The sequence below is a fragment of the Copidosoma floridanum genome, unplaced genomic scaffold (assembly GCF_036245765.1).
Source record: "Copidosoma floridanum isolate Cflo_tuat_1 unplaced genomic scaffold, Cflo_Japanese_pri ptg000011l, whole genome shotgun sequence".
In the NCBI taxonomy this organism is placed as follows: domain Eukaryota; kingdom Metazoa; phylum Arthropoda; class Insecta; order Hymenoptera; family Encyrtidae; genus Copidosoma; species Copidosoma floridanum.
This window is the reverse complement of record NW_028321888.1, coordinates 12,292,065-12,302,528: the sequence shown is the minus strand read 5'-3', so window position 1 is coordinate 12,302,528 and position 10,464 is coordinate 12,292,065. Positions and strand designations below refer to the sequence as shown.

At 47.3% G+C, this 10,464-nt stretch overlaps 2 protein-coding genes across 2 annotated transcripts; one reads left to right on the top strand and one right to left on the bottom strand.

Moving 5' to 3' along the window:
* Nucleotides 1-1,848: 1,848 nt before the first annotated feature.
* On the bottom strand, nt 1,849-4,161 carry LOC149375192 (uncharacterized). Its single transcript, XM_089589979.1, has one exon. It carries the CDS (start codon nt 4,159-4,161, stop codon nt 1,849-1,851), a length of 2,313 nt encoding a protein of 770 aa, XP_089446105.1.
* Nucleotides 4,162-8,886: 4,725 nt separating this feature from the next.
* Nucleotides 8,887-9,820, top strand: LOC149375191 (uncharacterized). Its single transcript, XM_089590069.1, has 3 exons — nt 8,887-9,237; nt 9,318-9,377; nt 9,562-9,820. The coding sequence occupies exons 1-3, from the start codon at nt 9,061-9,063 to the stop codon at nt 9,787-9,789; spliced, it is 465 nt and encodes a 154-aa protein (XP_089446195.1). The 5' UTR covers nt 8,887-9,060; the 3' UTR covers nt 9,790-9,820.
* Nucleotides 9,821-10,464: the final 644 nt, after the last annotated feature.

The following is a 10,464-nucleotide window of genomic DNA, read 5'->3' as shown; positions in this document are numbered from 1 at the left end:
AATTCTAACAAATCATCAATTTACGGCTTAAATGTGATAATATCATCGATCTCCCGGTGATTACATATTGTTTACTTAGCAATGTATAAAAATTTAAAAAAAATACGTATCTCTTAACAAAAAAAAATATAAATTAAATTTGTTTGATATGTCTTTGTTACAATCTTTATGTAGTAAGGTTTTTAAAAAAATGGATTAAATAATTATAAAAATTACTTGTGATTTTTTTTTTATTGCCGATAAGAAATAAATATTATTAAAATTAAAACTTAATCAGGTGTTTCTACCATTTATCGTTTTTTAATAATTTTAAGTATAGTTAAGAAGCCATAACTAGTATATGTAAAAACCATTTTTTGTCAATTTTGAAAAAATTTTGTTTAATTTTTGTACTTGTATTTATTCCCCTTTCACGTTTAATAAAATTCATTGTCGACTAAAAAACAACGTTCTTACTGAGTAGTTGTTTTTAATCTGAAAAATCAATACTTAATTATGTTAACTAAACAAATCCATCCACTTTGACGTTAATACCTATACGAATAAATATCTAAAAGTAAACTGGCAAAATAAACTTCTTACGTTCTGAAAAAGTACTTATTCTACCCGTACACTACTTACAAGTGTACCTTACGTTTTTGAGAAAATCAAGACTTGGAAAAAAAATGACAACATATACAATGGAAAACACACGCGGGTTCTAGGGCACAGAGCAGAATTTGGACACGTGGATAGAGCGACGAAAGACGGAGCTGGAGAGCAACCAAAAGCGCCTGCAGACGCTTCGTTGGGTCTGGCCCGCCTTCATGGAGGAGTTAGAGAAGTTCGAGGACGAGCTCAAAGTCCTGTACGACGACTACTTGCAGAAGTTTTGCTATCTCGCTGACCTCGAGCACGTATATGATGATGCGGCCATGGTCGAGCAGGAGAGATTCGAGCGCAGGTAATTTTCTGCCATTATTTGCTACTGTATCTGTCAATCGATAAGTACTTAATTTGTGCTATGCTGTACAATTTTTTTTTTTTTTTTTTTTTTTCGACACAGACAAGCAGCTATGAAAAAACAGCTGGAGCAATTGCGCATCGATGACGCCAACATCGAGGGTATAATGGAGGGTAACGATGTTTTTTTCAATACAAATTTGCCGAACTCGATCAATCTCGGCGAATCCGAAAAGAAGCCAGTGGAAAACAGTACACAAGGTAAGTGCGGATTACATTATAAGGGAAATATATTGTGTAAAAATTTGTAAATATTTCACTCCAATATAAATTTTTACTTACTTTATTGAAAGAGTACATGTGTAAATAATAAACTTTATTCATACTAGTGTGTTTGAAATAGTAGTTAAAATTTCTTTTTCAATCATCCACTATGTGTTACTGAATGTTTTTACTGCTTTATTTGTTTCGCAGGGGATTACAAAATGCTTTCAACGCTTTAAATAAAAGAAAGGCACAAAGGATAGTCGCTTCGGCGTGTAATCGTCGTCTTCTTCTTCTCTCCTTCTCTGGCGTGGCGTGCGACTGTCCTCGCTGAGCCCTCGTACACGAGTGAGTGCCACCTGCCGAGCGCGGGGACGCACGAGGTGGGAGGCCGGGAGAGAGCGCAGCGACCGACGTTGCATGGCAGGGTGTGGGTCCCCGCTTGGTCGGTAAGAAAACCCGAACATCCCGCCCGCCTCGATCTAAGAGCGAAACCCTAGTCACCGCCCGCCGAAGCGGGGTGAGTCCCTCGATCGTCCGTCGCAGGGAGGCTAGAGTCCGCAGATGCCACAGGGAGACGCGCAAGCTTGACAATGGGCCGCACGTATTCGCCGGTGGCTGTCTTGACGGCAGCAGCCCGGACTAGTCCATCGGATCTAGGGTGTATGCGGGTGATACGGCCCAGAGGCCAGCGTCCGCTGGACTGTAGCAGCGTAGGGTCAAGAAGAACCACCAGGTCCCCCACCGCGATGTAAGCACGGAGAAGGGCCCGGCGTAATCGACTCCGGTGCGACCAAAAGCGCGAGACGGCGTGACGCGAGACGCGGGCAGCGGAGCCATCAACTGGCTTGAAGAGCGCGCCTGTAACCGGGCACAGATGACGCACCCTCTAATGTGAGCCTTGATTCTGCGTGGCCCGCCGAGAATCCAGGCACGCCTGGAGACGTATGCGCTGGTAACGCGATATCCACCGTGGAGGGCGCGTGCGTGAGCCCAAGAGACCACGAGTCGAGCGAGCGGCGATGTTCCGCTGAGGATGGAAGGGTGCTTCTCTTCGTAAGACAGCGATGAGTGATCGAGCCGCCCGCCAACACGCAGAACTCCGTCGGCATCGAGGAAGGCGGCAAGAGAGGTCAAAGGGCTCCGTTTCGGAAGACGTTCACGCTTCCGCAGGAGTGCCAACTCATCCCCAAACGTCATCGATTGACTCAACCGAACGCAGGCCAGAAAAGCGTCCTGAATCTCAGACGGCGTCAACGGCGAAAGCACAGAACGGGTGGGCATGCGCTGCAAGCGGTGTCGCACCCATCGACGAACGCGCACGAGGAGGCCCAATACAGCGCGCAAGCTCGAGAAGAGCTGCAGCAGGTCCGATTCAGGCGCGCGGAAGGCGCAGCAGAGTGAGAGCGTGGGCGTGGGTGGAGGCAGTGTCTCCTGGGGCCAAGACTTGTCGTCCTGGGCCAGCCACGTGGGGCCTCTCCACCACAGGGGCTGCTGTCGGAGACCACTCATGTCGGCACTTCTGGTGGCTAGGTCGGCCGGATTCGATTGCGACGGCACGTATCGCCAGGCACTGGGTGGCAGGACCTCCTGGATCTGAGCGACGTAGTTGTCGACGAGCACGTTGTTGGCCGGCTGATCGGAGCGTATCCAGTGGAGCACAATTTGAGAGTCGCACCAAGCGTGGCAGTGCTCGATCGCGACTCCCAACTCGCTGGCTGCTGAGCGAAGAAGCTTGGCGGCGATGAGGGCCGCTCGCAATTCTAGACGTGGAATGGTCATGCGAGCGGCGGGCTCGGTCATCGGCTTGAGCGCGCGGATGGGCGCAAGCTTAGTACGAGCGAGAAGCATGTGGCAGAGAGCGGGCCCATCTGAGGACTGCAGCCGCGAATATACAACAGCGGCCATAGCACGGCGACTGGCGTCAGAAAACACGTGCAGCTGGACATTCGACGACGGAGACATACCAATCCAACGAGGCAGAGAAAACCCGGAAATGGCCTGCAGCTCGGCGGTGAAAGCGGTCCAGCGGCGAGTCATGGAGGACGGTACGTTCTCGTCCCAGTCCAAGCGCGTGCGCCACAGGTCTTGCAGTAAAAGCTTGGCGTTCAACACGATCGGGGCAAGCCAGCCGCACGGATCGAACAAGCCTGCGAGCGCGGCGAGCATGGATCTCTTTGTGGTTTGAGATTCGACAACGGGCGGCGTCAAATGGAAAAAATCCGAGGGCGGGTCCCAGCCTACGCCCAGTTCGCTGACGAGGCCTTCAACACTGAGCTGATCCCAAGTAGGACGGAGGCGGACGTCTTCGGGAAGGTCTTCAAGAAGCTCGGGCGTGCTGGCAACCCACTTTCGCAGAGGGAAACCGCCCGCTTGAAGAAGTCCGATCAGCTGGTCGCGCAGACGCTTGGCCGAGCCGATGTCATCAGTGTACTCTGCCATGAACCGGGCGTACTCAGAAGCCATCTCAGGAGTCCGCTGCAGCCGACGATGCAACGAGCGCAAACCCGCGGTGGCGCCCTGCAGACTGTCACCAAGGAGGCGCACAGCGTCATGTTTCAGCGGAAGTCGCACAATGTAACGCCCGTCGTCAGCGCGATGATAATCGGCGAAGATTCGCTCGCATTCCACATCCTCAGGCGCTCGGCGGCTGACATGTGGCACCTCCTCGATCTCCCAGAATCGCTGGAGCTGCGCAGCCAGCTCTTGATCCCAGGGCGACTGAGTGTTCGTGTGCAGAGTTGTGCCTGCGATGAGGGCGTTTGAGCCCAGGCCAGGGGCCCGGCCGACGAGAGTCCAGCCAAGAGCCGTGCGCTGTCCGACGAGCTCGTCACGCTGAACGTAACCTGGTTCGATGAGGCGGTGGTAAACGTCGACTCCGAGCAGAATGTCTACACAGCGAGGTGTGCCAAACGCTGGATCGGCCAGAGGCTCAAGATCGAGCCACTGTCTCATCACGGCTGGGTGCAAGGGGGCAGACGGAGAGGTGAGCTCGAGCCGCGGTAAGCAGAGCGCTGTCAGGTGGATTGGCGGTGCATGCTCTCCAGTTTCAAGGCGTAGATGCGCTCGGGTTCTCGAAGGGATGGTCAACCCTCCCCCAACCCCATGAATGCTCGCCTCGTTGACTTCTAGCGCTGCGCCGAGCTGCTGGGCCAACCGGATGGAGATGAGTGTAACCTCAGAGCACGCATCAAGGAGAGCTCGACCAGCGACACGTCGGCCGGTGGGACCGGTTAGCTGGACAAGAGCGGTCGGAAGTACGGCTAGTCAGGACGATGGAGGCCCCTGATGCTGTGAGTCGGTGGCGGACGGGCCCGCGGGGTCGACTTTTGGCTTCTTGGGCGAAGAGGGACGCTGATCCGATTCAGGCTTGCGCCGATGGTTGCTCTCGTGCAGCAGACTGTGGTGGGGCTCCCTGCACTGCTGGCAGACGGACCGTGAAGGGCAGAACTTTACTGCGTGACCTGGTCTCAGGCAGTTAAAACATAACTGCCCTTGATAGACCATGCGTCGCCGGGCCTGCGCGTCAAGGCCTTGAAATTGCGCGCAGTGACTCAGGTAGTGCGACTCTCTGCACGACGGGCATGGTGGCAGCGAGCTACTTGTGGCAAGGGCTCTAAAGTTTCGTCCAGGAAACGGGGGGGCCGAAGAGCGCATGCTGGCCGTGTTGGCTGGTCGAGCAGGCCTCGACGGAGCTGAGCGCGCGGCACTGTCGACGAAGGAAAGTCGTCAAGGCAGCAAAAGTGGCAACATCCGCCGTGGTGTCCGTGCCAGCGCTCTCCAGTCGCTCGATCTCGTCCTCCCACGCGCGCCGGGTCGTCGGATCCATGCCAGTCATCGCGCAGGAGACAATCCAGTCGTCCCACTGAGACACAGGACGACCCAGAGCTTCCAGCTGATCTCGATGTTTTCCCAGGGTGTCGAGGAGACCCTGAAGCCCTCGAGCTGACTCTTCCTTCGGAGACTTGATGTTACGGAGCGCCGTGATATGATCATGAATGAGAAGACGGCGGTGCTCGAAACGTGCTTCGAGTAAGGCCCAAGCCGTTGGGTAATTGGCACCGATGGTCTGAACGGTGTCGAGAGCTGCCTTGGCATCTCCGTCCACCAAGGATTTCAAATAAAACAGCCTCTCCACGTCGGTGAGCTGTTTATCGTCGTGGACGAGCGCGCGGAAGAGGTCCCGGAAACTTTCCCAATCCTCTCGCTTCCCCGAGAAGGAAGGGATGCTGATCTTGGGCAAGCGAGCTCCGTGTCTCGAGTTATGACGGTCCAGGTCGGCGCCGCCCGGGCCAGGGAGAGGCGTGAGGGTGTTTCTTGCGTTGTAGAGGCATGATCGAGAGGCGATATAGTCCGACTCTGCCGTCGAGTACATCTGGTCAAGAGACTCCAGCTTCTCGGGCGGCGGTGACTCCAGGAGACTCACGTGATTGGCCTGGAAAGTGTTCCAGTAGCCGTCCAGCAGCTCGAGCCTTACTTCCACGAGACCCAGGCTCCAGTTCGGGGGGTCGATCTTCTCGACGTCCCGTGCGAACCGGCTGATGACGCCGGCGAGGGCGCTCTGGGAGCCGAGCAAGCTCGTCCAGTCGTCGTTCGACCTGAAAAAACGATCACTAGCTTGACGTTTGCACGAAGCATGTCTTGCCTCCGGGCCACGAGCGGCGGGGCCATGTCATCGTCAGACTCGACACAGCTGTCGACGCGCGGTGCATCGACGGCAGACAAAACAGATAGAAGGAGAGTGAAAGAGAAAGAGAGTGAGAGAGAACACGAAAGGGCGAGGATGCCAGAAGGGACGTGCGTAGACCACGCGCGTGCCAACGCGCACGCAAGCTACACAAGCTTCGAAGCCTGTCCCTCGGCGTCGACCCCCCGCGCCAGCGAAGCGCAACAGCTCCGCCGCGCGAGGCGGACGCGCGCGACACGAGGCCAACATGGCGGCCGCAGCCGATGAGGACACCGCGAGCGCTTGATCGCGGCTAACAATGGCGGCCGCGAAAGCCTCGCTTTCCGACGTTCGAATGGCGTCGAACAAAGCGTCGCATCGACAACCGTACGGCCTTATCACTGCCGTGGCTGAGCACAGCTGCTGGACCGCAGGCTCTGTGGCGACCGCGGTAGCCACCGTGTGCACGCTGTTGATAACGCGAGTGCCTGCAAGGCAAGCGTTAATGGCGGCACGACTTCGTCGCGGCCAACACCTGTGTCGAATCGTGGGAACTGTGTCGACCACGACGACCTCCATTACACAACATTTCTTTAAACTGTACTTACATTACGCTGTGTAAGTCGAATCGCAGACTGTGACCGACCTAGCTGCGGCGTTGGCTGCTCTTCTCCTCGGGATCCGGCTCGAAGGACCAAATGAATGTTTTTACTGCTTTATTTGTTTCGCAGGGGATTACAAAATGCTTTCAACGCTTTAAATAAAAGAAAGGCACAAAGGATAGTCGCTTCGGCGTGTAATCGTCGTCTTCTTCTTCTCTCCTTCTCTGGCGTGGCGTGCGACTGTCCTCGCTGAGCCCTCGTACACGAGTGAGTGCCACCTGCCGAGCGCGGGGACGCACGAGGTGGGAGGCCGGGAGAAAGCGCAGCGACCGACGTTGCATGGCAGGGTGTGGGTCCCCGCTTGGTCGGTAAGAAAACCCGAACAGTTACAAAAAGTTGAAGCCATTTAAATAAAATTTACAACTAACGAGACTTAAACCCGATCTTTTGAGGAGGTTGGATACATATCATCGACAATAGTTGCGGGCTCTAATTAAGTTTTTAATTCATTCTATGTGTTACATAAAATAAACGTACTTTTTTTGGGTGATCTCAGCCATGTAGTTATTAAGATGTTTTAAAATAAAAAATGAACAATTTAACACGGGCTGTTATGGGAACAATGTTGTGACCTGAAAATGACATTCCTTAGTGATAGTTAAAAAATCGTCAGTATGTTTTGATACTTCAAATACTGCAGATTCACATGATCATCGAATTTTTGTCAGTATCCAAACTATTTAAAGAGAAAATCACGATTTTTTTAAATAAAAATGAAAACATTGGTTAGGTTTATAATATGGATGCATGTGTTTCTTAAGAATAAGCTATATTACGTTCTGTCGGTAATGCTGTGTTGCTGTGAGCTTCCTACACTCTTGACCCTGTTTCACCTCCCCTCTGAAAGATTGTACCTAACCACCTTCAATAAAAAAATTTGTAAGATTTAATTAAATGGTATATTTTTTAAACGATATTTTATTAAAAGTTTATACGAAGAACGACTAGTACTGCCATATTTGGAGTTTGTCTTAATCTTCATTTATGTATAAATACATGAAAATAATTATCATGTTCGAAAATGAATGGATTCTTAAAAATAATTATCATGGAGCTTCGATTAAAGCTTTTGCACATACTTTAAAACAAATCCCCAACTTAATTCTACCAAGATCACACGAGCATCTTATTCAGAAATCTGTATGTTGAAAAAGAAGTAGTAGTTATTTAAAACAAACACAAAGAAGTTAGTCTCACCACTATACATTTTATAGTTCTATTGCTAAAATCCTATTTTTTATGTCCCCATTAATTTTTTTTTCCTGCGGAATTTTTTATAACTGATACGCGTGCACCTTGGCCTATGCTAATCAAAAATAATTTTTTCTGATACCTAAAGGTCAAACTAAAAATTATAAAAGTTAAAAACTTCAAACATACTACTATTGCAAAAGTTCAGCTAGAAGCGGTCATGTTAATATGTAAATTAACACTACAAATAATTAAGAGTAAGATACATACACTAGAATAAAATTTCAAAAGTAATAAAGTTTTATTGAATGTCAGAGTAAACATAAGCCAAAAACATGAAACGTACTATAAGCAATAGCTATACATTCTTTATTTTTTGTTTTTTCATATTATAGTGCTTTACGTCCGGCTTCTTTGATAATGTCACTACAAAGGGCACTTAGCACTTTGTAGAAGGAAGGGTCGAGGGATCGGAGGCCACCCATTACTGGGAGGGGGGTAGGGGGAATTAGGCAATTTTGCTGCGAGAAGGTCGCCTAAGCCGTCCTCGAGAAGTATTGCGTGGTGAAAAAGCACATGTGAAAAATCACAGAGGTACTTGCCCGAAAATGTCGCACTGGCCGGAAATCGAACCACGGTCTCCCGCGTGTCAATCCACGACCTAGCCGACTGAGCCACCGCGCGCTCCCAATAGCTATACATAAATGTGTTCGACACGGTAAATTTAGTGGAGCAAGATAAGTCACTTTTCAAGGACTCATCTGATTTTTTCCATTTCCTTTTCAACATGCATGATTTACTAAGTCATTCCTTATAATTACATTACTGATTTTACAACTCATTCGCAATGTCCCAATTTTTTACTCTTCAAATACGTAATAAAACATGGAAAAGAAAAAATCCAGCTTTGGCCCTTTCTCATCTTCCTGACTCAGAGACGTCTAGACAAAGAGATGGAGGAAGAGTCAGTACTGCTGCCCTTAGTGCAGGTAACGGAATTTTTGAGTCCCTAGGGAATTGTCAGCTGACTGTCTATCTGATTAGTAACTTGGGTTCTACAATTATGAAGGTACATAAAAGCAGAAGTCCGATTTTGTAAGCTGCATGTGTGCAGAAGTATATAATACGTCCTCAAGTGCAATCTTCCGTCCAGCAAAAAGCAAAGTGTCGAAAACTTGCCAACAGTGACGTCACACGAAATGCACGTAAAGACACGTACGATCGTATTAGATCAGTGCAAGCCACGTCAGTTGGCTCTTAGACTTTCTCGAAGTGTTAAGGCACCAATAAGAATTTGATTAAAATTGCTAAATCTACGCAAATAAATTTAAAAAAATGGAGCCTACTAAAAACCCATTAGATGAGGGATTGGTAACTGGTGATTATGAGTATCCTCACTATAAGCTACCTGAAGACAAAAGCAGTCCATCCATGATTGCCAGCAATACATTGGGTCAACCTAAGTTTCTCAAGGTTAATGATTCCAGTACTACAGTCAACCTGGACAAGGACGTATGATTTTTAATAAGTTTAACTAATTTGAGTATTTTGTTTAGTTAGTTAAAATGTTGCGATACTCCATTTTTTTTAAGAACGACTTTGTGGAGCAGCTGGATTGCACGCAATTCACCTTAAGTGAAATTATTGTTAAGGTGAGTTTTAATTTTACTTCCATTTGGTTAACTCAAGGTATGAAAGAATGAGTGAATAAGTGTCGTCCAAGTTTTATAATTAATTTTGTCAAGTATATCTAATAAGTCACCAAATTAGTAATCTTTCAGAGTTTTCTTACCCAAAAACATTGCATTTCTCAAATAAACTTTATCATTTTTGTAGGTTATTGGTCGAGACATTATAGTTGAGGCAGAACAAAAGGAACAGCACGAGGGTGTAAGTGGTCCTTCAAGCTTGTATAAGACATTTTATAATGTTTCCGACTCATGCGATTTGAAAAAGGCTAAGGCATTGCTTGGTTTAGACAAAGTCTTAACTTTGTATGCTCCTCGAAAGGACAAAAAAGCAGTTGATGAAGAAAGCCCTAGCAACAATAAAGAAAGTGGTTAATTCACTTATCAATGTAGAAAAGAAAATTCAAAAAGAGAATTGATAAAAGAATGTGAATAAATCATTGGATTTACTGAAAATTATAAAAAAAATTTGGTAATTATGTGAAGTGTCTAGAAAATCCTCAATTAACATTAAACATTCATCACTTTTAGCTGATGAAAATTATTAATTGATTCATGAGTTATCGCATGCTACTGGTTTCTAATCAACATTGAATATAATGTTATTATAATGTTATTCTTATGATAAGATTAATTTTGTTGTACGGAAATTAATTGATTTGATATTTACTCGTGCAAAATTTTCAAGAAGGTTTGCTATTCGATGCTTGAAATGAGAATTGCCTTACAAAAAAATTTGTAAAAACAAACACTTAAAAAAATAAAAAATTTTTATCAACCAAAAAAATTTAAAACCATCAGCATACAATTTCAATTAATTAGCTGATGACATCACGATGGGCCGCAAATATTCACTGCTTTAAAGTGTAAAGTATTAATTAATAAAATAATAATTGAAAGTATAGAAATCCTTTTGCTCAACAACACAAATTAAAAAAAAAAGTAAAAAAGAATTCCAAAATATAGATAGCAGTATGTGCTCATAGCATTGAGCTAATTTTTAAATAATTTACAAACATGCGTTGCCTGTTATCATATCCCTAATACACAC